This window comes from Sinocyclocheilus anshuiensis, unplaced genomic scaffold (genome assembly GCF_001515605.1).
Source record: "Sinocyclocheilus anshuiensis isolate Anshui unplaced genomic scaffold, SAMN03320099.WGS_v1.1 scaffold343, whole genome shotgun sequence".
NCBI classification, from domain to species: domain Eukaryota; kingdom Metazoa; phylum Chordata; class Actinopteri; order Cypriniformes; family Cyprinidae; genus Sinocyclocheilus; species Sinocyclocheilus anshuiensis.
In genome coordinates, this window is record NW_015549598.1 from 553,873 (window position 1) to 578,903 (window position 25,031).

General features: G+C 37.9%; 3 protein-coding genes across 4 annotated transcripts in view; 2 read left to right on the top strand and 1 right to left on the bottom strand.

The window, feature by feature from the left end:
- The first annotated feature begins 3,431 nt into the window (after positions 1 to 3,431).
- On the top strand, positions 3,432 to 9,966 carry LOC107658599 (caspase-3-like). Its single transcript, XM_016447206.1, has 5 exons — positions 3,432 to 4,057; positions 4,290 to 4,453; positions 5,170 to 5,302; positions 5,396 to 5,749; positions 9,942 to 9,966. The coding sequence occupies exons 1-4, from the start codon at positions 3,838 to 3,840 to the stop codon at positions 5,713 to 5,715; spliced, it is 837 nt and encodes a 278-aa protein (XP_016302692.1). The 5' UTR covers positions 3,432 to 3,837; the 3' UTR covers positions 5,716 to 5,749; positions 9,942 to 9,966.
- LOC107658598 (caspase-3-like) lies at positions 7,863 to 9,960 on the top strand. Of its 2 annotated transcripts, XM_016447205.1 has the most exons (5): positions 7,863 to 7,929; positions 8,026 to 8,217; positions 8,705 to 8,868; positions 9,362 to 9,494; positions 9,588 to 9,960. In XM_016447205.1, the coding sequence occupies exons 2-5, from the start codon at positions 8,037 to 8,039 to the stop codon at positions 9,905 to 9,907; spliced, it is 798 nt and encodes a 265-aa protein (XP_016302691.1). In that variant the 5' UTR covers positions 7,863 to 7,929; positions 8,026 to 8,036; the 3' UTR covers positions 9,908 to 9,960. The 2 variants fall into 2 exon arrangements, with proteins under 2 accessions (XP_016302691.1, XP_016302690.1); XM_016447204.1 differs by having other exon boundaries at positions 7,913 to 8,217.
- Positions 9,967 to 12,684: 2,718 nt separating the features above from the next.
- Positions 12,685 to 25,031, bottom strand: part of LOC107658535 (transcription factor 7-like 1-A) — a 36,351-nt gene continuing 24,004 nt past the window's right edge. The window contains exons 4-13 of the mRNA XM_016447127.1: positions 23,107 to 23,190; positions 17,464 to 17,599; positions 16,957 to 17,059; positions 16,720 to 16,803; positions 15,193 to 15,336; positions 14,945 to 15,104; positions 14,425 to 14,532; positions 14,242 to 14,293; positions 13,392 to 13,657; positions 12,685 to 12,708 (exon numbers count right to left, since the gene is read on the bottom strand). Of these exons, the coding sequence (XP_016302613.1) occupies positions 12,685 to 12,708; positions 13,392 to 13,657; positions 14,242 to 14,293; positions 14,425 to 14,532; positions 14,945 to 15,104; positions 15,193 to 15,336; positions 16,720 to 16,803; positions 16,957 to 17,059; positions 17,464 to 17,599; positions 23,107 to 23,190 (1,161 nt within the window). The remainder of the gene's footprint in view (positions 12,709 to 13,391; positions 13,658 to 14,241; positions 14,294 to 14,424; positions 14,533 to 14,944; positions 15,105 to 15,192; positions 15,337 to 16,719; positions 16,804 to 16,956; positions 17,060 to 17,463; positions 17,600 to 23,106; positions 23,191 to 25,031) is intronic.

Consider the following 25,031-nt stretch of genomic DNA (forward strand, 5'->3'; position numbering starts at 1 on the left):
GTGGGCAACTCATCTGCTCGGGAACTGCGCGCTCTGCTGCCGCCCTCAGGCCGGGAGGGAAAACTGCAACCCAACCACAACTGTACTGAATTATGGGTGGCACTTCCGGTTTGGGGAACTTCTATTCAAAAAAAGACTGAAACGAATTATTTCATATCATAAGGTTGGCCCACAGATAAAGCTTATCAGTCTGTTTGACTGAATGAGCATGAACATCATGAATAAATTGACGCTTGGTATTTTAAGGTGACATGTTATAACTATAATATCTATGTCAAGAGCTCTTTTCAGTCACTGCATTCTTTTCCTCATTATTATTTTCTTTTTCCCCTTTGCATTCCGCTGTAATAGTATGGAAAACAAATTAACTAATAGTATGTTAACCAGTGTTAGGCTTGTTACTCCAAAAATGTAATTTATTACTCGTTACTAGTTCCTCCTTTCAAAATTAATATTATTACTTTACTTATTACTATCTGGCAACAGACATTTGTTACACTACTAGTTACATTACTTTTCCTTCACGCCCCACAGAAGTAATTGTGTACCTTCCCCATAAAATTCTTCTAAAATGTTACTAACAATATATTTCTGCCTCATCTTTTGACCAACATCTACATTGGATCACAGTCAGAAGTTTTTACAAATACTCAATGGTGATTGATAGTGACTTTTAAGTAAACGTGTTGCATTAATTGTCATGTGTAGCTTGAAGCTAATTGTTGCTATCTGTTACCCAAATATGATTATATTTCATGAAGTAGCCTATTTTCTCAAAAGAAATCACATAAGTTCATAAGATTTTTAATTATAGTAATATCATTTATATTGGGATCAGAGGGATGTGGGTGGGCAAGCCATGTAATGGTACAGTAAAGTAATGCCACAACTTACACATCTGTGTTCAGATGACCTTCTCTCCTGACAAAATCAGTGTAATGGCAATATTTCCATCCGCTGAATGTAAGCTTTTCCATATTCCAAGCTTTCCTGATGCACTGGTGACTACATGTGCCTGTGCAAGTCGTGAAAATTATGAAAATAAATCTAGGAATTATTGGATTGTTGGATTTCAAATCAGTAGGGGTTGATGTATCAAAAGTAACTAGCTGTTTTATGGATGGTAACTGTAATATTATTACTGAAATCTTATTAGTAATTAGTTACACTACTAGTTACTGCAAAAAGTAATATTATTACAGTAACTAGTTACAGCCCAACACTGATGGTAACAAATTAACTATGGTTTTACTACACTAACCATAACCATGGTATTTTAGTTAAACTGTTGTTATACAAATTGTAATCAATATGCAAAAAAAATAAAAAATAATAATGGTTACTTCACTTTTATTAGAATAAAGCCATTGTTATTTTTGAAAGGGAAGTTACTGTTATGTGCACACTTGACTACACATTCAAATATAGGCTATCACAAATTCATTGATAATGGTCCTTAATGATCCTTGAGGCTTTGCTTTGTGTGTTTTGGCAGATTATTTTGCATACACTGTAAAAAATGACCGTGAATTTAACGGTAAAAGACTGTAAAAATGCTACAGTAAAAACCTGTTAAATGGTTAACGGTAAATTCCCCTACTATATACGGTGAAAAACTGTATTGGACATTACATGTATTGGACATTAATTTTACAGTAGTATACCGTTTTTGGAAGTGAAAAAAGGAATTGACATTCCCAGAATTCCCTGCGTTACATTTCAAATTTGATGTTTTTTTGGTTTTCTTCTTAGTTTTTTCTTCGTAGTTTTGTATATTAGGGTTGTGTGTTACACCTAATGTACAAAACAGATTTCAGTACTTCAATAGGTTGGACCGTAAATTTTACGGAATTTTTTTTACAGTGTACATTTCACTCGCGTGTTATGAAAAGATCAAACACGATAAACATGGTAGATGAATGAAGTCGATTTTTGTAACAAAACATACAATTATAAGTGGGATTTCTGATAAATGATACATAACACTTAATTAATTCTGTAGGGATTTTTGGTCTTGAATGACACAAGAATTGATAGCATTCATTGTAACAAAAGATCGTTTATTTCTTGATGTACAAGTTCAAAGTATTGCCATCAATATACACTAAATACTTTAACCATACTTTCTTCTTTATGTGTGTGTGTAAATCTGTTTTTAGTCGTAACTAAATGTACTTTCACACGTTTATGAGAGCAAACATGAATAAAGATGGAGTAACTGCCTCTGAACATTATTTTGAGTAACTTAAAAATGATGAGTAAACGAAGTATTTGAATACTATCTATGGTAGAAGAATCAGGAATTAAACTCGTGCAGGAAACACTTGGGTGTTACTTAGGTAGACAGACATATAAGTACAGACATTCTTTTTAAGTTTGGAAGAGGAAAGCTGCAATGTACGTAATCGGAATGTTTCTCTGGAGCTATGCATTCCACCTTTGAACTTGTGACTACCATAAATGCTAATTTAATTTTCTGACTTTGGTTGGTTTCAAACAGTTTGATACACTTTATTCATTATAATATCTGTTGGCCAAAACAATGCTTTGTTATTTTAGTATGTTAACTTTTGATAATTGTTCAGTACAGATGAGGTAAGTTGTTCTGAACATTATTTAGAGCAACTTTAATGCTAAATGAACTCTGACAGTGGGAATTATATTCTTATATACCAGGAAAGATTTGGGTAGACAGATAGATAAGAGTGAGGAAGTCTGAGACAAGGGGGATACAGTGTGAAATTTTGTCATAAGGAAAATTGCTCTGAAAATATGCATGCCACCAAACCACACGTATCCAGTTTATTCTAACTGCGAACTCCATTATGTCTTTCAATTAAACTGAATATAATATTAAAAATAATTTAAAACAAATTTATTTATTCTTAATTAAAATAAAAATGAGACCGGGACTAGTCGTCAGACACAAGGGCTGTAACTATAAAGTTTCAAGTCAGAAGTGATTTTGACACAAATATTAAATTTTTGTAATATCGGTTCCAGTTTTTCAGTCACACTTAACTTGGCTAAACTGTCCACTTGAGTTTTATATGTAGTAATTGCATACTCCAAGTTTGCCAAAAACAAAACAACATAAAAGTGCTTCAGAATTTTTGTAAAATTTGTCGAAAACCCACATAATTGACTATTTAATGCAAGTTCCCATTGTGACAATTTACCACATATAGTGTTGCAACATAGTTTGGTCAGTATGTTAAAAGAACTCAATAGCCTTTTTGTTGCCAAGATGTTACACTAAAAAAATTGGCGTAGGATTTACGAAACAAAGTTCACTTATAGAAATTGCTAGTCATTTTCACAAAAAACTACAAAAGAAAAGGCATGTAACATTGAATTAAACGAAGTTTTTAAGCAGAAAGACTGAAATTGTATTTTCTCGTAAAACAGACTCCAATCATCTTTATTTTCTTTGAAAACTCTTTTTTTTACAGCGTGCCTATAAACAGAGATTAATTTCAAAAAAAGTAATCATCATAAAAGTAAACATTAACTGGATCTTCCCAACATGTTCTATTATTGATTTCAATTGAAATTCACCAGTCTGCTTCCTCACAAAAATCTTGCAAGAGTAAATACCTAAAAAGCACCTGAAAGGTTTATTCCCTTTTAGGTTAGCAGACATTGAAGTTATTTGAGTTGTATAATCACAAAGGAGATGACACAAAGGTATTGCCTAAGAGCGACATTCTCCATAAATGGCAAGTAACTTAGGGCTGGACTAGTATATATGCAGGCAGACGCCTTAACGGACTCGTGCAGCTTATTCAGATACAAATCGATTGCACTGAAATTCAGAGTTTGACAGAAGAGAAAATCATGTCTTTTTGTAAATTTCCTTTCACAGCTGACAAGAGAATGAAGAACAGGGCGTTGATAGTGTCTGTGGAGAACTTCTATTCAGGTGCAGATCTGAGCAAGAGGAACGGGGTGAAGAGAGACACTAGAAGACTTCACAAAATCCTCACCAAGCTCGGCTTCTCTGTGGACATCAGAATGGACATCGACGCTAATGAGATCTATGAAGCATTTAAAGCAGGTAATGTGAGCACATCTTTGATGTACTGACATTTTGTCTAATAAAAGACTAAATAATAAAAGATAAAATCTACAATCTATGAGTTTGCATGGAAGAGATTTTGCCATTATGCAAACCTGCAGAAAGTTATGACTGCAGATAATCACAATAGCCTAAATTTTAATAGTAATGACAGAAATGAAACTTGCGCAGCCCATTCAGATTACTCACTAACACTGTCCTCCATCCTCAGAGAGCAAGAAGACGGTCAAAGACTGTTTTGTGGGCGTCATATCCAGTCACGGTGAGGAGGGTGTTGTGTTTGGCGCCGATGGACGTGCTGTGAAACTGGCAGAGATCTACAGTTACTTTGGAGGCCCGTCAATGGCAGACAAGAGCAAACTCTTCCTCATCCAGGTACATAAAAAATAAATAAAAAATAAAAAACGTACTCACAGTTGTTATAACATTCCGGATTTAAATTCCTTTGACTTTCTGGCACTATTCAGTCATTTTAGACCGAAAAATGTTATGTTTTGAATTTTTTACATCGCTTTATTCATTGGTCATTGGAATAGTACGAAACTATGTGAATACCAGTGTTATTTTACTATCATTGAGATATTATTATAGTTTTCATTAATACTTTGAATCAGTTTTTATATTTTGTCATTTTAATTTTTTTATTTAAAAATTGGTAATTAAAAAAAATCAGTAATAGAAATAATTTTTTTTTAGTAATTTTGTTTATTTTTCTTTTTGTTATTTGAGTACATCAAGTCAAACTGACAAGTGCTGCCTTAGCAATTTTATTTCAGTTAACTTTTAATTTATTTCAAGTAAATAAAATAAGTTGTAGTTTCAGCTACAATAACCCTGGTGAACCAACAAAAAATTGTGGACATGATTTGAAATGTCTAAAAAGCAAAAAAGGTCTCTTGGGCTCGTCATGGTCAAAAATGACCACCATAGGAAATGAATGAGAAATACGAAAATATAGAGCTTTTTTGTGTGTGTGGGTTTTCTCCCACAGTTGTTAAAAATGTATTGAATGTCTACTCACCAAATAAATACAAACGTTGAGTTTAAATTTGTTACAGATTTTAACAGAACATTAACCTTCTGGTGTTCAGGCTTGTCGAGGGCATGAGTTGGATGGAGGTGCGAAGGGGGAGGCAGATTCTTCATTCTCAGAGGAAGAGGACGGCATGTCTGAGCTCTTTTCCATTCCTATTGACACAGCAGTCATGTACGCCACATCTCCAGGTGTGACTTATTAACTCCAGAACATTGTTTGCATAGTTTGTAAAGTCACAAACACTTCAGCTCCTCACTCACGTACGTTCATTCGTGTTCTAGGTTACGCTGCATTCATGCATCCTCTGGGCTCGGTGTTGATTCAAACCCTCTGTGATTTGCTAGAAAATGAAGGAGGTCCAGAGCTGGAGATCACAAGACTTCTGACTCGACTAAACTACCAGGTGGCCTACAACTTTGAATCCAGAGGGAAAGTGTTGGGCGGCAAAAAGCAGATGCCATGTTTTGTGACCCGCTTTACCAGAGAGGTTTTCCCATTCATGGACAGTCAGACGGCAGCAGCAGAAGATTTGAGCTTGACCTTTGCAGCAACGCAGCTTATCGATGAACCCAGAAGGACACGGAAGAGCTCCATCAGCTGAAGATCGCAGAACAGAGACTGACTGCAAAGAACATGTGGACATGTTAGATATCATCTCATTTGATGAGATAACATATAATCACGTAAAGTTGCATCGGTAATAGGAAGTAAGGTGCTGGGAAACGTGCAAGATGTGACTTGTTTTATAATGCTGTGTTTGCTACTTCCTTGTATTTATTTTCCTAAAGTAAAACAGTCATATTCTGTTCTATTTGAACGTGTATTGAAAAAAATGAAATATAAAAAAATATATTTATATATAAATCTTAAAGTGTTTATCTGTATTATTCTGTATGTGATATTCAAATAAAACCTAAACTGAACTCGAAAGCTCAATGTCTTACTAAATTCAAAAATCAATCAGTGTTGCAAAGGCATTTTAATGAAACACCATTTCTGGGAAACACTTGTGTTATGATAATCCTGATCCTGTGCTGACTGTATGCGAAACTAGTTTCTGTGACTCAGATTACGACATATTCATACTTTGCCCTTGCTATATTTACTGTACTTGTAAGTGTGAAGTGTTTGTTAAACACTCTGTACTTTTGCAAGTGCTCAAATGATGGGAGTTGACAGCCAATCCAGACATGCAGGATTTCAACATGGCCTGTTGGTCACAAACACTAATGCCAGGTTTCATTTAGCTGTCTATACAGTGATGACTATTATTTGTGCTTATGAGATGTTCAGTATGCTAACTGCATGGCTTAAACTAGTGTTTAGTCATTCTTTGCACTCAGGTGCTCTTTTATAAATTAATAATGACTGCAAAAGGAGTTTGAACATTTTGGCTCCCAATGATGAGACATAGAAGTCGTTGAAAATATTACAGTAACCAGAACTGGTGAAAATAAGAATGAAAATGAGATACAAAAAGAAAAATAAAGAAGCATTAAACCATGTCTGGTATGCAAATAACACAAACTGATATAGAGTAAAGTATCTGGTGATTCTCATCCTACCGGAACTACCAGAATGACGGTGCAATACTTATCTGTGAGCATGAGAGACGTGCATCGTTTTACAGAACTGAAGTACTTCTTGACGTGAAGGATCAGAACACACTGTACTTTATCATGAACGGCAGACATCAGTACTAACAAGCCATCTGCATGAAGTCTACTTACAGTTTTACATTCATAAAGGATAAGCAGGTACTGATAAACATCTAAAGGCCCAAACAGTTCAGCTGATATGAAAAACAAGATTTGTTGTGTCATAAAATGAATACTTTTTTGTGATAGTTTAAATAATGTGGTGAGAAAAATTGCTATAAATTAGTCTATAAATTAAAAACTTATTATTATTTTTATAATTATGACTAAAATAATGCCTACCCTGAAAAAAAATATTATTATTATTATTATTAATAAATTGACACTGACAGTATTATTTAAAGTCATAAAGAGACCATAAAGTCATCCTCTACCAGGAGGTGCATGTGAGAAATGAAATTCTGCCACATTGAAATTTAATTTCTCTATTTTTTCTCTTTTTTTTTAAATTGAAAAACTATACATATTTAAATCTGTTGATGACAAGAAGTGGCGCCTTACAAACAAGTGGAAAGTCCACACTTTATAAAAAATATTTCAAATTGCCAAATCCAACGTAGGCCTAACACATATGTGACAACACCATGTTCTTCTTCAGCAGCGGTCTAAACAATCATTTACATGTTGAAAACTGATTTACAATTTGAAAACTGGCACTGAGAAACTTGAAAAGCTATTGATACAAAGTAAACACACAAAATAAGAAAAGCACGTCATCTTTCTTTATGCTAATTATCACTGTGTCCTTTAGCCTTCCCTGTGGTACAGTAGATGAAGTACAGAACTTCTGTGGGAAGAACAGGATTGCAGAAATCATTTGAAGCTGACACAATGTTGAGCTGCAAATCATGCTGTCTGTCTACTGTGTACATACATATCCACCCTTCCTCGGAGCAAATAAAGGTGTGCGATCTCACCCTAAAAGCTTTTGGAAAAATGAATATAGGCCTATGTTAAAACTAATACATATACATATATATATATATATATATATATATATATATATATTCTGATTTGTCAGGGAACTGCTGGTGTTGTGTAGATCAGACTGATGACACAGAAAATGCTGGGAGGAAACTCCATATATGCAATAAGACGTGACGAGGCTCATAAAAGCTGGACTCACCTGTTATATGATGCTCAGACAGACTCATAAAGTAGGCTCTCCTTATTCACACACAGATCATACTGCATTAGACCTGTGTTTGATAGAAGAGCGGTAATGATGATGTCTTGTAAATTTCCTTTCACAGCAAACAAGAGAATGAAGAACAGGGCGTTGATAGTGTCTGTGGAGAACTTCTATCCAGGTGTGGGTCTGAACAAGAGGAATGGTGCGAAGAGAGACACTCGAAGACTTCACAAAATCCTCAGCAAGCTCGGCTTCTCTGTGGACATCAGAATGGACATCGACGCTAATGAGATCTATGAAGCATTTAAAGCAGGTAACAATATTTAGTCTAATGATTTAAAAACAAATCAATTTCTTTCCAAGCAGAATTCATGTTTCATTTCTTCAATGCTTTTTTTCCTCTCTGGTTTCTTAAAAACACTTTACATAAGGTCATTTATTGGTGCCAAAGTCCCATGCTTGTTAATAATACTGTCCTCATTTATCAGCAAACACAGATTAAACACAATTTACCTCTGGCACAAACTCTTTTAACTTGAGGAGTTGAATCACAATTTGATTTTGCTATGATCAGAATGAGTGAATCATATGAGCAATAAAACTACTAGTCAGTGACTAAAAGTCACACAAACTGAAATCTGGACATATGATACACAATATGAATGGAAGAGATTGTGACCTCATAAACCGCATAAATAGGAACAAATGAGCTCAAAAAAAGAACACATGCAGAATCTGTCCATTATATTAAATTTCACACCACCACTAACTTGAACTAATTCTATGTCTTTCATCCTCAGAGAGCAAGAAGACGGTCAAAGACTGTTTTGTGGGCGTCATATCCAGTCACGGTGAGGAGGGTGTTGTGTTTGGCGCCGATGGACGTGCTGTGAAACTGGCAGAGATCTACAGTTACTTTGGAGGCCCGTCAATGGCAGACAAGAGCAAACTCTTCCTCATCCAGGTACATTTTGTGAAAACTTTCTCACAGACAAACTCCTCTGACCTTTTTAGCAAATATTGATGGCTGTGATGATTACATCCCACTTTAGAATTCCTTTGATTCTCTGGTACTATTCAGTCATTTTAAGCCAAAAAATGTTGTGAATTTTTATTTTTATTCATCAGAATGGTATGAAACTTTGTCACATTTGTGGCAATTGTTATGTGAACACACAAAAAAAATTGTGGACATGACTTGAAAAGGCAAAAAAAAAAAGTCACACTTTACTGTTCACATGACTGCCAAAGGAAATGAAAGGGAAATATACAGCATTTTGGGGGGTTTCTCTCTGATTATTGCATGGCTACTCACCATATAAATGCATGCATGGATGTTAAATGTTGATTTAAGTTGATATTATTTCATTATTTGACCTGTATATTTTTCTTAAAGCTTGAAACTTGTTGCAGATCATAACTGAATGTTTATAATTAACATAACTTCTGGTGTTCAGGCTTGTCGAGGGCATGAGTTGGATGGAGGTGCGAAGGTGGAGGCAGATTCTTCATTCTCAGAGGAAGAGGACGGCATGTCTGAGCTCTTTTCCATTCCTATTGACACAGCAGTCATGTACGCCACATCTCCAGGTGTGACTTATTAACTCCAGAACATTGTTTGCATAGTTTGTAAAGTCACAAACACTTCAGCTCCTCACTCACGTACGTTCATTCGTGTTCTAGGTTACGCTGCATTCATGCATCCTCTGGGCTCGGTGTTGATTCAAACCCTCTGTGATTTGCTAGAAAATGAAGGAGGTCCAGAGCTGGAGATCACAAGACTTCTGACTCGACTAAACTACCAGGTGGCCTACAACTTTGAATCCAGAGGGAAAGTGTTGGGCGGCAAAAAGCAGATGCCATGTTTTGTGACCCGCTTTACCAGAGAGGTTTTCCCATTCATGGACAGTCAGACGGCAGCAGCAGAAGATTTCAGCTTGACCTTTGCAGCAACACAGCTTATCGATGAACCCAGAAGGACACGGAAGAGCTCCATCAGCTGAAGATCGCAGAACAGAGACTGACTGCAAAGAACATGTGGACAAACTGATTCATCTTAAAGGGGTCATATGATGCGATTTCAAGTTTTCCTTTCTCTTTGGAGTGTTACAAGCTGATTGTGCATAGATCGAATTCATCTTCCAAACCGCGTTTTTGTCCTTATTCCGAATCACTACGGTACACTTATAATAAGTACTTATATTTAGCTCTTCTATAACATCTGATGTGATGTGCTTTCTTAGCATTCCATTTGTCCATTTATGTTTTTTTTGCTATTGCTACCTCATTATGTATATATTCTACTTATTCTTTCTATACACTACTGTTGAAAGGTTTGAGGTCATTAAAATTTGTAATGCTTTTGAAAGAAGTCTCTTCTGCTCACCAGTTGGCTGTATTTATTTGATCAAAAATACAATAAAACTGTAATATTATTAAATATAATTACTATTTAAATAACTGATTTAAATCATATGATTTTAATTGATATATTTTTTATTATTATAAAATATTATAACTATTCTAATATACTGATTTGGAGCTCAAAGGACATTCTTATTGCTATCAATGTTGAAAACAGTTGTGCTGCATAATTTTTTATTTTTTTTGGTGGTGGTAACCATTATACATTTTTTTCAGTATTCCTTGATGAATAGAAAATTCAAAATAACTTTTTATAATCTTTTGTAACATAATAAATGTCTTTACTGTGACTTTTGATCAATTCAGTGTGTACTTGTTGAAAAGTATTAATTTCTTTTAAAATGCAAATGAAAATAATTACTAATCCAAACTTTTGATGTAGTAATCAAAACAACCATTTGAATAATTTAAGTTTGAATTATATAAATACTGACATAGGTTTTGCTAGTGATAAACATTCTTAGAATTCTTGAAACAATGTTAAACTGTTGAATCTTAACGCAATGTTAAAACAACGTTGAAGCTTAACAATGTTAAAATTCTTCTACTTTTTAAATGTGATGAAATATGGAAGTGCGATGACTTGCTAGACATAACTGACCTAAATTAGAAAAAAATAAAATAATAAAAAAATCAAGCAACTGTGTTTAGTGTCAAAAAGAACACATTTAGATAAGGTCTGATGCAACTGGCATTTGATTGAATTCCTGATGATTCAGGAGAGAACTAATATCATTAAAAAAAAGATGATCACATGCTGTTTGAGTTAAAAATAAAACTGAAAGGTTCAGCTGTCTGTGACTCAGATTAAGTAATCATAATCATACTTTGCCCCTGTATATTTACTGTAACTGAAGGTGTGTACACAGGATATTGCACATGAATGAATGAATGAATGAATGTGAAGTGACAGCAGATCCAGGCATGCAGGATTTCATCAGTGCACACAGCCTGCTGAGCACAAATGTTGATGTCAGGATCTATATGAATATATTTCACTCAAGAACACTGAAGGGTTTTTGCTCATTTGAATGAACGCAGATGAACAGTTTCTATGCTTCAGGAGTTAATTGTGTTTTTAGTTATGATAATTGCAAACAATAAAAAACGTGAAGATGTATTCTGGTTTAATCGTCTCATCAGAAATGTACACAAAAATATATAAACCTGAATTGACTGCTGTAGGTGCCCATTGTCACAGTTTACCACGCTACACAAAAAGTCAAAGTGTGTTCAGTGAATTGTATATTTCGTTTTGGGCAACAACGGTGAAAACAGTTTTTTTGTAATCAAGACTTCAACGTGTGTCTATACAGAAACAAAAATTCACAAAAAAAACCTACCGCGACAAATATTCCCAGGAGTTTGACAACTAGCCCCAGTCTCCTCTATACAGTATATATTGCATAGACATAATAAATACCTAGACTCCTCATTGGCCGCTCGACCGCACGTCAACGTCGCCGCCATCGTTACAAAGGGATCTTAAGACAACATCGCCATCTACTGGCAGAAACCTTTAACTCTACTGACCGACACCAGTGTGATATTTATGTCTGCCACTAGAGGGCGGTGTCGCAGTACACCTATATTAATTCCTCACTCATGTTACAACTTAGAAGACCACATTGTTCTTGTTGGATCCCTTTATCTGTCTGAAGCACGGATATTAATTTTAATTTTATCGCACGGGTATTAATTTTAATTTTACACTCAGTGGTGTTCAAAGCTATACGGCAATGCTATATATTTCATAGTTTAATGATATTCTGGATTTTTTTTTTAATTAATTTTTAATTTTCGTTTACATCTGACACACTACATTCTTATATTAGGTTAGGCCTACATAATTGTTACATAATCGGCATAATTCTGAGCTTATGGATTCCTATATGAAATAAATGACTAAAAAACATACTTTGGGGGTTAAAAATATCGATACTGCGATGTGATACGGAAGTAAACAGTATGGTACACCGAGCCATGTAGTCTATCTATATTATAGCTATCAAACGTATTTATCATATGTCGTGGTTTTACCATCTGATGCCATCACATACAAAACAAAATCAAGGAGCCAGTTTCATAGCATTAAACACAGCTTTGCAAAACAGTGACTGAATGCAACTTAAAGCCATTCTTAGCACCTCAAGTGTTTCCTGGTCAACTCTCCCTTAGTCTGGACTGTCATTTTTACTCACCACAACAACCACAATGAACTGTGCTGGTCATCTCGTAATTATGGGCTTCAGCAGTTTCCTTGAGAGCGGACCCATATCCTCCTGGGACCCAGGCATTGACTTCTGTCCTCTGTAGAGGATATTATATTTCAGTGAATTTCTCTGAGACCCTACTACTACCAGTTTTCAGTCTGGATGTCCTGTACAGAGCACACTCAGGGCTTTTCAGAGATATCAAATGTTTGGAGGTTTGATCATAAACACTCCCTCTCCTTGGTCTTCAAATATGACTGATATCGACAGAATGATCAAATTTAGCACTCTTAGGGAAATATGATGATGTTTTGTAATTATCATTTAAATCTGGCTAAACTTGTTTGTCGTAAATAAATAGCTCAGAAAAATGTTATGGAGTTTCAGATTGGAATATGACTTTTTGTTACAAAGCAGGGCATTATTTTCATACATGTCTTCTGTAGAGGACACCAGGACAAACGGCATGTTAATCAGGCATTGTAGGGAGACACAACAAGTCAATATATAGGGAAAGAAATTATAGATTAATATTCCTATGAAATATGAGATATTCTTATGAAAATGTTGCACATTTATTACTCCCATTATAACACTTCTTTTTCATTGTGGTTTTTACGCACACATTGCATAAAGTAAAGTAGTATACCAAATCATTCTGTTATATCTTTCATAAATCAGTTGGGAATCATCTTTGTACAAAGTTTGGTTAAAAATAGCCTGAAACTTAAAAACTGATTGGTGAATGAAAACATAAAACATTGTTTTTGCCTATACATGCCTTTTCATGTCTATATATATATATATATATATATTTTTTTTGTAATAACTTAGTTCTGGCATCCTCTACAAAGGACAAAAAATAAAATATATTATTTTCAAAAAAGATTAGGGGTAAGTGGGGGTGGTGGGTCCTGCCCTCCGGTTTGGTGGTGAGGGACAGGGGTTGAGCCTGCTCCGAGTGAGTGGCAGCAGGGGCCGCCGGTGACGCCAGGGCAGCGGACGGTGTGGCGGGCGAGTCCAGCATGCTGCCGTGAGAGGAGGTAGGGCTGTCACACATTTTCTCAGATGGCAGGTACGGGACGCACTGCTTCTTGAGCTGGGGTGAGAAGTTACCTGTAGATGAGGGGGAAACAGGGTTAAATATACTCCCAAATAGTCTGTTAACAAATGGCGAATGAAAACAAAACACTGTTTATGGTTAAATACATACGGTTTGAATTAAATGTTTAAACATTTAATTGAGTAATTATTCTTGCTTTTTTTTAATCAAATAATTTTAGATGCCATTTCAGTCAAAAATTGACCAACATTAATGATTATGACATGAAAAAAATAGTGACAAAATTTAAAGGTTATTTTCATAAAAATACAAAAACTGACTAAAAACTACTAAAAATAACTCCCATTTGCTCCCAAATTACTTCAAACACACACCCACACAAATAATAATAAAAAAATGTATTCATACGGATTTGGAAAAACATGAGAGTGAGTAAATGAACTATTCCTTGAAAAAAAAAGAAGAAAAAAGCCAAAATGTTCGTCATCTAGCTTCTAAGGTCAAAATTGAACTGAACATGATCTATGAGCTGAGTGATTGGACCAACAGGGATGCTGGGGGAAAAAAAGCTCAAGTTCAGCGAAAGATCATGCATACAGAAAGTGAGAAAGAAATACTGATGGCCAGTGACACTTACTCTCTTGTGGGGAATCAGGTTTATTGTCTCTCTTCCTTTTCTTCCTCTTTCCCTGCGGACAGACATGATTTGGAGCAAATTAGATGTGTTTGATTAAGCAAAACTCCCCTGGCTGCCAAAAACAATGGAGGAATCCGAACCCCACATGATTTGCATTAAACTCTGTATTCTGGGCTCACTTACGTAGTTGTCTCGCGCAGACCAGCCCGGATAAAGCTGAGAGTGCAGCTGTCGTTCTTTTCTGGCGAGTTCATAGTATTTGGCCTGTTCCTCACGTGAAAGAGAGTGCCACTGCGGAATAAAAGAATGGTCAAATTTCCCTCCTTTTTTCATTCCTTAAAGGGATAGTTCACCCAAAAATGCACATTTTGATCATTTACTCACCTTCATGTCATTCCAAACCATCATGTACAAAAGGAAAAATTTCAGAAGCATGCAAGTCATACGGACTACTTTTACTATGCTTTTGCATCCTTTTTTGACGTTTGATAGCTTCAGTGCTTATTCGTTGTAATTGCATGGAATAGAGCGACCAGCACAATCATCATGATATCTCCTTTTGTGCTTCATGTGGGTTTGGAATGACATGAGGGTGAGTAAATGATGCCAATTTTCATTCTTAGGCGAACCGTTCCTTTAAGACAAGATGAAGAGAACACTAATGCATCTCAGCTCCTCTCATAATGGAATTGTAAGCGCTCACCCTCCTGCCCAGGATCTGGTTGATGGCTGCGCTCTCTTTCAGGGTGCATTCGGCCACTACTTTGGCCCTCATTTCCTTCATGTAGAGCATAAAGGCATTTAGGGGCTTCTTGATGTGAGGCCTCTTCTCTTCCTCTTTCTTCACAGGCACTGAGGGCTTTCTGTACAGATGCAGATGGACCCAAAGACAGTCAGTCGGAGAAGAGCAGAGAAATAACTGTGAGAGAGTAACGGAGGAGATGGACTGACCCGTGTGTCGAGTTGCCGAAGTTGTCGCCGCTGGGCTCCTGTTTGATGGCATGCGACACAATGGCGGGGTGAGGGATGCTCGTCTGGTGCAGGCCATGAGGAGGGTGAGGCACCATGTGAGGAGAGAAACGACTGGATACCAGGCTAGAAAGACAGACAGATTCACACAGTCAGTAATAGACAGTAATATATAGACAGATGTATCAGAATATTGAAGGTATAAATACAATGGTAGCTAGTTGAATGGGAGATACAGTGATAGAACAATAGATAAAATGATATAGAGAGAATAGTTAGAGATAGAACAATAGAGGGATAGACAGAGCAATAGATAGAATGGTATGACTGAGCTATAGATAAAGCGGGACAAAGCAATAGATAATAAAATAGACAGACAGACAGACAGACAGATAGACAGATAGATAGATAGATAGATAGATATTGTCACACTGGGAGAACCTATCCTAGCAGCTGCATCTGGAAAAATCTTCAACTCTAGGCTTTCAGATTCATAACAGCTAATACAATAGCAGCATTGTCATTTTCACATATGAGGGGGAAAAACGTTGTTCCAATCTGTGATTTGCACACTCTTGTCCAACACATATTGACGCTGGACTACAGCACTTCACTGTGCCACAAAATGAACGCAAGCAGAAAAAGATTTCTCTCCTGCTAGAGACCAACAAAAGGTGCACAGTCATAAGATAACCGTGAAAGCAATAGAGGGAGATTAAAAGACAGCGAGAGTTCATGCTGACGTGCGAAAACTTAACTCATCCAGCAACCCAAGGAAATTTTAAGCATTATCTGAATGGAAAGAATATGATAAAATCATGCATTAGAGTAGTTTCTATTCAGCAAGAGTTTCAAGAAGTGCTACTTTCATATAATGGCTAGCATATTTACAGTGATATGGTAAAAAGTGGGGAAAAATGAAGGCATAACATGGAATAACTTACACCTTCGAGTTTCTGCAACAATCACTTTAGGTGAGTAGAGGTTTTATTTAACTAAAATAAGTTTGGTCGAATTCTTGTTCGGAAGTTTGTCCGTGGGACATTTGCATAATATCACAATTATACCCTATCAAATTGTTTTTTTTTCTAGACAAGTAGCATGGTAATACCACAGTATTTTTTAAAGCACCATAAAAATACCATGCATATGACAATTATATGCCACGCTAAACAAACATTTCAGTGTTATCTAATAATTTTATTTCATTATTAGCATTGAGCATTGGCAATCAAGTTGTACTTTTATCAGAGAGAGAGATAAAACCAATTGTGTTGCATTCAATAAAAGATTTCCTTTCTGGAACATGCACAGGGTTGAAAAAGAAAGAGAGGTATCAAGGCGCCATTACTGAGCAAAAAATACATCAGCAGTTTCCTGTACTAACTGTTCTCTGAGCCTTCAGGGAGGAATCGCGCTGTCTGCATCTCATGTCTATTAATAGATATGAGTTTAACTTTAAATCAGCATGTTGGTGCAGAAAAGAAGGTCTTGCCCTCTGTTACATACCTAGACATGGAGGCGTTCATGGCAAGTGCAGGGTAGGGGTGTCTGAAGCCCCCAGGTGGGATGGAGTACATGTGTTGGCCTTGCCTGAAGACAGAAGAACAGCACTCAAACAACTGGCTAAAGCAAAATCAGGGACAAACAGATGCACATTTTGCTAGAAAAAACTTCAATAAGCCATCTGCATGGGTAAAATAAGGTTGATGTTATGTAATTTAAAGCCACAGGGTTCAGACTTACTGAGGAACCAGCCATCCTAGAGGGTGCGGGATCTGTCCAACTGCCCCAGGAGAGAGAGGGTAATATGGGGACAGCTCTGAAGGATGAGGGGTCCTTGGTATTCCTGAAGAAACAATCACTGATTATGAAAACTGAAGACAAATATTAACATACAAGTGTGAGCACAAAGGTGAAAAATCAAATTGCAAAAATACTGAATATCTTCAAACACTCCCCCTTGTCTACAGTTGCCCTGCAAACAGGTAGTCCTGCCCCAAAAAAATCACACCACTGGTTTAGTCCGGCAGATTAAAAATGATTGCAATTCCATTTAATGCCACTAGTGGCGCCCCAAATCACACACTTCACCTGTAACTGTAACACACACTGTTCACCTGTAACTACTTCTATCCCCATATTATTGCAATAAACCCCATCAAAAAAAGTCACGACTCAGCGTTTCTGGATTGTACTACTTTCTCAAAGCTTCAGCAAATTCATCTGGAAATTGCTGTTGGTGGCGCTTACCCGTCTTTGGGTCAAGAATCTCCGGTGAAAGATGAGAGGGAGGCGTCCCAGGGGAGAAGTGTTCATTGCTGTAGGTGATCAGCGGTGTAAGGGGATGAACATGATGGGGGTGTTGTACCACTGGCACCTTATTGGACTGAAAACAAAAGGAGAAGGAGGTGAGGGAGGGGAAATGAAGTGTGTGTGCATGTTTAAACAACCAAAAAGCCAACCGAAAAGAAGAAAATAGCCATTAGGCCTCATTACTCGTGATTGGCGCCAGAGAGTTTTAAAGAACAATGGGTCTCGGCAGCAGAGTTTACTTTTCCCTACTTCTCCCAAAGGAAAATAAACACGAGTTGGGCATTTGACCGGCTGCATGGAGGGTGGGAGAAATCCCACCTAACACCCCTAACAGGCAGCATTTTAACAAGAGGAAGCTGTTTCCAGCTGCCACCCGCCATAAGTGACACTAGGACAGGCCTGGCATTTGAGGGGAAATGGCAGTGGTCTTGTTTACTACACCTCTCTCAAGAGGCGGCCAAGGGTGGCAACCTGTTGTAACAAACCCTTCAGTGCTTCTCTTGGCGAGGTGGCAAAAGTTTAACAGATCAGGACGACTTTTGAGATTCTTAAGAAGGCACAATTTTGGAAGCCGATAGGCCAGGGGTAGGCAAGTCCACTCCTGGAAAGCTACCATTCTGCAGAGTTTAGCACCAAATCTAATTAAATGCACCTTAACCAGCTAATCGGCATCTTCAGGATTACTTGAAATTAATAGGCAGGTGTGTTGGAGCAAGATTGGAACTGAAGTCTGCAGGAAGTCAACCCTCTAGGAGCAGGGTTGGCTACCCCTACATTAGGCTAATGTGGTTGTAAAAGGGGCATATTACCTTAGAGTTATAACCTGATGACTTTGTGAGGAGTGTTGCTTGAAAAGTTGCATCTATTCTGGCAAAAACCAGCTATCAAGGCCATTTCAGCCTTTTACTACACATACCCATACCTCAGCCCTGGAAAATACTGTATGCAAGTACATGAATGCAAATGCTAAGCTAAACAAGCTCAATTTCAAGTTTCACTTTCTAAGAGTTCCTGCAAATGGCACACTATAGCAAGCAATAGCAAAACTTCCAACTTAGTTTTCTCTTTCAGGTCAACCAACATCATGACGTACCAGCAATTCAAAGAGAATCGTGCTGTAGTTAAAGTTAGTTAAACTCTCGACATGTTTAAAGCTAGCTACCTGAATAATAACTCATAATTTTTAGCACAGTCATTTGAAGGCAATTCTACCACCCCACTGAATACTGAGGAGCCTATATTAGCATATAATTTACTAGCATACGTCCAGAACCCTAACCACATAAATATAGCAGTAGCACTATAATAATATCAGAAGCAGCACTGCTGTGATGTGTACATAAGGCAATGCAAGGTGGTGAGCCATAGATTGAATGGGGTACTTGTTGGCTCAGGACGTCACAAGGGAGCTAGAGCGGAGAATGCCATCTTGTTTCCTCCATGCTAACCTTCCCCCCACCTCTATGTAGGCAGTGGGTTTGACCTCTGCTCCAACCAGCACTCTGTGAACATGAACAAGGCTTGCATTGAGACGAGACTGGCTCTCGTTTCCCAGAGTCCAAACACATCCCAATCTTTGGGTTGACTCTCTATTCCTTGCCTTTCTCCTTCCATCTATCTGTCTGACTGTCTGTCTCTGTGTGTGTACATAATTTAGCATTGCATCAGCCGAGACAAGCTGAGCCTGACTTCTGGAGAAAGGTGCATTACAGGATTGTTTTAAAGATCTGTCAGCAGGTTGATTGGGAAAGAAAGGTAGAGGACAACTTGCACTGTTCCTCTAAGATTGTGTTTATCCGCTGCACTATGATATTAGCTGTTGAGGCTAATGGCTTCTCTCTCTCTCTCACTATCCTACTGCCAAGAATCCCTGCTGTGTCAACACACCAGCCGTTTTGCCTCCGACACCAACATCTCAAGCATAGACTGCCGCCAGACTGGGCCCCTCGCCCCCCTTATAAACGGACTGGACGGGACCAGCCGACTCCAAGCATCCCAAGGATCCATATCAACACTTGGTCAAGTCCTCCTGTTTGTTGTTTGAGTGGGCTCTTTACAGCTAATAGAAAGGAAGTGTCCACCAGATTAACACAACTTAGGTTTTAAATGAAGGACTGGGGGGAAACACAGATTGACTGTCACTGGGTTCGGTAACAAGGACAATGACACAACAACAATAGCACTTTCTCAGTCAACCGTTCAAGTTGCAATATGCAGGAATCCACCTTTAGATGGCAGAACTGGGTTCTTCTTCAATTGTGGTCTGTCAACAAGTACCTGGATCTTTTTACCTTTTGTTCAAACAAGTCCTGCAGTTCATCAAGGGCGAAGCCTGATAAATCTCTCTAAATCCACTTTTGTAAACTGGTCTATAGGAGGAGAAGACACCTGACCAGCACAGCAGTGAAAAACAGCTGACAAAACACCTCACCAAACAGAAAAAATGAGTCATTGTGTAAACATTTTTCCACCTTTTGTATCACAGTTAAATTACATGGACTCCAGTGTTCTCAAGCACATATTTACACATTGTGCTAGGTCAGTCTTCATTCAACAGCCATTATTTTATGAGACACTCAGAACTAAAGTTAACACAATGTTAGCCAAACATTGCACCTCTTTGAACGGTTTTCTTTGAGTTCTTTGGAGTGACTCTCCACAAGGAGGTATCGCATCCATTTGAAAACTGCAAAAGTCACAAGTGTACAAAAAGTCAGCGCTCTACACCTGCTGATTAATCTGTTGCCCTTTTCCGCCCGCTAGCAAAGGAACCTGCCCAAAGATGACTTCTGGTGCCACCACATGGAGCTGTTAAACTGGAGCTCTGCTAAAACAAGCACATTGTGGAGTAAGAAGCAAATGTGGCCTGTTGTTTTTTTTTTTCTTTTGGCTTCACCTCCTCCATCTCTTTCTTGAGTTACTGAGCAAACAGGCGTTTGAGCAAGAGGGATCAAGACACAATGAACTGCTTTAGCAGTGGAAGAATGAGTTGCTAAATACAGATTCAAATGAAGGATAATAAAATAGTGCAGAGGAAAGGACAAGCCAAAACTAGCAGTATGAGCCATACAGTTTGATCCCCAACAATGGGGTGCAATTTACAATTATCACCATCTGCCTTTACAGTTTCATGGCTCTGAATTAGATTTTAACATCTCCATTAAGAACTACTTTCTGTAGATGCAATCTGCATCTTGTTTTATATTGGTTTACATCCTCATACTTTACCACACATTGTAAATGGAGGCCACAACAGGTTTAATGGAAAAAACTAAAATCACATGATGCATTCATCTGGATTTTTGCATGAACATGCAACACTTTTCCCATCAGCACAAACATAATGCCTTCACTAAGACTCATCCACTGTCAATGTCATTAGCAGGCAATTTAAATGGAATTTCCATTTGTAATCCGATATTTGAAAATAATTTGAAAATTGCTTGTGGACTCATGACTAATGCTTGGTAAAGACTTTATTAGTTTATTATAAATTATTTAAACCATCAATTCTTGACTAGACCTAATGTGCAAGAATGCTTTCGAGACGGACAACAGTTAAGGCACTGGCTAGCCAAATGTGATTGCTGTGTCGACTGTTGCTAATATAAGTGTTTGCTGAACACGGTGACATACTGTGGGTTTTAAGAACCAGGTTTTGCACTTGTGATATCATTGTGAGATTATTTCATATCAGATACAAGACTCTGAGTGCATTTTTTTGTGAAGTGTGAGGATTACCATCAGTTAGCACTAATGCAGCTAATCAGAAAAGCTAAAGGACATTCCGTTAAAGTACCTAGAGATCAAGCTTATGTCCTATCTATAAAGAGTATGGGATCTCAGAAAGACCAATAAAGGATTCTTCAAAAAAAAAAGTACCACAGTGTTACCATATAAGACACCATGTGAAAACATCATGCTAATACTGTGTTTTTGGACATTACCATGCTATTCATCGATGTACCTTACAGTGTCATGGTATATATGAATATGGGAATCAAATTGTACCATGGTATTGCCATTTGATACATGAACCACGGTAATGTCACAGGACTTTTTTGTATGATTCTGACCAAAAAAAAAAAACAAATCTCACACACAGCTTACAAAGGGGTTGACAGGTCTGAAGTTCCCACAATGCCTCACACATCACCTACCCTGTGTTCTGGTTTGATGCATTATTCATGCGGCCTGGGTCCAGATGCATTATATGGAAGGCAATGTGAAGGGGTGGGCTCGGTGCTGCAGTATCACACTTGAACACATTCAGAGGGATGCCAATGGAATGCTAAACAAACCTGGTTCCTGAATTATTGAGCCTTTCGGCCGCTCTGGCTCACCCTATTAGCATGTGTGCCTTCTGGACCCAATCTGTGCAGCCACAGAAATGGTTTCCACGGGTCACTCATGCCCTCTCGGCTGCCTGGTGCGATTTCAACAGCCCATTCCATTAATTAGAAACACAATAAACCCTCTAGCATGTCGCCTAAATTATTTACGGACTCTTAATTAATCCTCTGATCACAAGAGATTCCCCCAGATCTGCATGCCAGAAATTAATCCCCAATGCCAACATCGAATGAGGAAGCGAAGTCTGTTTTTCTGACGGGTGAAAGGTAGCATTCAGTGTATCTACGTTCTGGACAACACATTACTGAGTGTTAAAGCAAAGTCAGCATCAACAGGCTTCAACAGTCAACTCATCTCCATATAATTGGATTGAAATCCCCCTGCTGCATATTTGCAGATTGTCTGGAGTCCCCAAGCATGCTTTATGAAACACATGCTAAGTAAATAAAGACAAAACACCAGACACAACAGGCTCAGTGTCCCGGTATTATTATCAGGTCATCGTAATCTTTGGCCTGAGAACTTTAAATTGGATTCTCGTTTAGACAGAACTGACCCAAAGGTCTGTTTGGGAATCTCTTGGGCAAACTCTCTAATCTTTCAGCTCAGACCACAGTCAGTGATCACTTTTTCACCGTGGCAGAACCTCTATCGTTCTGAGCTGACAATCTCCATGTTTGGAGGGTGAAAAAAACGTGTCTCCGGAATGGATTAGCTGCCATTTGGAGCGAACATTCCTGAGGTTCTCCGCCGTGGTGTCTGGAAAGGGTGAAGCAGGTCAAAAGTTGGGTCGCATGAGTGGCCGGAGGGGGTGGAATGGCATGAAAGTAAGTCTGTTGCTTGTTGACACTTAGAACGACAAGCTTAAGCCCTCAGCCTAAGCCAGGTTTCGGCTAAAAGCTAGTCATGCTTGTGTGGGAAAAAAAATTCTGGTTGTTCATTGCAAAAGAAGTTATGCAGGACACCAATGTACCTTTGCTCTTAAGGCAAGATAAACCAGCCTATTCAGTTAAATACCAATATAATACAATATTGTATTGTTGGTTTAATGGTTTCAGATCAAACTGTTGCCTTTCAAAGCATCTGCTCTCTAAAGATGCACATCATGCAAGAGCATAACATAAGAATGGACAATTTACAAAAAGGTTAGTCTAGACCCAATTTATAATCAAATCATTTTGACTGCATTGTAAACTATACAGAATATGAAGTTGCTGATGGACTTACTAAGTGCCCTGGTGTTGGTGATCTGGAGTCTTTAAGGGCTGCCGTCCCGGGAACTTCAAGAAGCGGCCATTTCATTTGTAGATACTGCAGGGGACAAAAGAGAAAGTCACAATCAATCGATCATCAACACATGCACCAGGTTGTCTACATGTCACTGCAAAACCAAAAATACTTCTATTATTCTTAAAAGTGCTTTATATGGATATAGTGATGTTGCAGAATGTCTGTCTTTAATAAGCAAAAGTTGCCAAAACCAGATTTTTTCAAGACACCTTCAAGGTCGAAAGCCAAGTTTTTGAATTAAAGGAATATTAAAGTTAAATAAATGTTTGCCACCGGAAATAATTCAGATTCACACCTTCATGTTAAGCACTTGGATGAAAAGTTTATGAAGCTACAGTTGTTGACCCAAGTATACCGTATTTCTGAAGACCTGTATTTAACCTGGAATATTCACTTAAAATGGAATGGAATGGAAGAAATCAATTAAATAGACCTCTGAGTCATCCACAAATTCCGGCAATCCAGCTGTTCTTTGTCTTAATTCATTTGAAAGCTGTGGAGATGAACTCTGAGTGCTGTTTAGCACTTGGGGAGCATTAGCTGGAACAGTTTGGGGGGCTGAGACAGGAGCAGTCGGGCCCAAGGGAGGGGGCGAAACGTGAAAGTTAAATATGATTTGGACTGCAGGTCCCGGCATAGTAAATGCCCAGCTGGATGGATAAAATGTGTGTATGTTAGTATGAAGAACAGCTGGGAGGAAGTCCCATAACGCGCTGGGAGAATAGGAAGGGGCCTGGCATTGAGCAAAAACAGAGATCTGCCTTTCTCTAGTTTTGCCCTTTAAAAATCAATGGAGAACGCAAAAGCGACGCTGTTAGGGTGAGCGTGGTATGAAATGAGAGAAGGAACATGGAGGAGACACGCAGTGATGAATGACTGGACTTCTTATACAGAGGGAGACGTTTATTGTGAAAGCCCTCGTAGCTCAGTGCGCGCGTGTCAAAGTTTGATATGTTTCAGCTTTTCTGGGGCCCCTCGCATCCAGCGCTTATGATTTTCAGGAGCAATTTATAAAATCTAGTTTTTTTATCCCTTCACGGAGCTTCCCTGCACTTTAAGAAACAACTGTAAATATACAGTACAATATACCGTAATATTTAAAGTAATTTTTCCATTTTTGGTTTTTACATGTGTTTTCCCGTATTTTTTAATTACGCTTTGCATTGTGGGAGCGAGAACCTTGGTCGCTTATCGGCGCGAAAACAGTGCAAGAGCAGGCGCCATTACTCACGGAGATCTTCTTGGTCAGTTTAATTTTAAAGTTGGCTTTCGAATTTGGGGAACCTGTTTCTACACTTCCGTGGTAAATTATAGACTATGTTGTTAAATGTCACATAAACTGTTGACGTAACATTAATTTAGTTAAGGTCTGGCTTGTTTGGCAAATGAATGTCGGAGCCGTCACATTCAACATTTTCTGCTTATCGTCACACATCTTACTTACGGAGGTTACTCTTTTAATTGTTTATTAACTTTTAATTGTTGTTGATGCACTGTATTTAGTGCTGATCATACCGTTTCAAGCATCTGCCATTACTGAAGAGAAGCAGTTGTGATAAATCTGAAGCGCAGTACTAATGTAGTTAGTTTAATGCCTTCAACAAAAGCTGGCAGAGGAATTGTCGAGAAAAGGAGAGACCATTTACATCTTTCTTAATTTAAAAGAGATGAAGATACAACTAAGTGAAGATCTGGCATCGCGAATTCTTCAAGGATAATCACCTTTTCTGCCAAATGAGGTAAGTTTAGACCTTTTATTGTCTTGTTTTACACACACAAGGACCATAACATGCAAAAGAGAAATAAATTCGGTAACGTTACTAGCAGGCTGTCTGTGAAGCGGCTGAGTGAACACAGGCATC

What these genes read in the sequence shown, in the direction of transcription:
- LOC107658599 (XM_016447206.1), top strand. Translation starts at nt 3,838, where the DNA reads ATGTCTTTTTGTAAATTTCCTTTCACAGCTGACAAGAGAATGAAGAAC. An exon ending in GCAAACTCTTCCTCATCCAG is followed by an intron (nt 4,454 to 5,169) that starts GTACATAAAAAA and finishes TCTGGTGTTCAG; the next exon opens with GCTTGTCGAGGGCATGAGTT. An exon ending in CATGTACGCCACATCTCCAG is followed by an intron (nt 5,303 to 5,395) that starts GTGTGACTTATT and finishes TTCGTGTTCTAG; the next exon opens with GTTACGCTGCATTCATGCAT.
- LOC107658598 (XM_016447204.1), top strand. Translation starts at nt 7,995, where the DNA reads ATGATGATGTCTTGTAAATTTCCTTTCACAGCAAACAAGAGAATGAAG. An exon ending in CTATGAAGCATTTAAAGCAG is followed by an intron (nt 8,218 to 8,704) that starts GTAACAATATTT and finishes TTTCATCCTCAG; the next exon opens with AGAGCAAGAAGACGGTCAAA. An exon ending in GCAAACTCTTCCTCATCCAG is followed by an intron (nt 8,869 to 9,361) that starts GTACATTTTGTG and finishes TCTGGTGTTCAG; the next exon opens with GCTTGTCGAGGGCATGAGTT.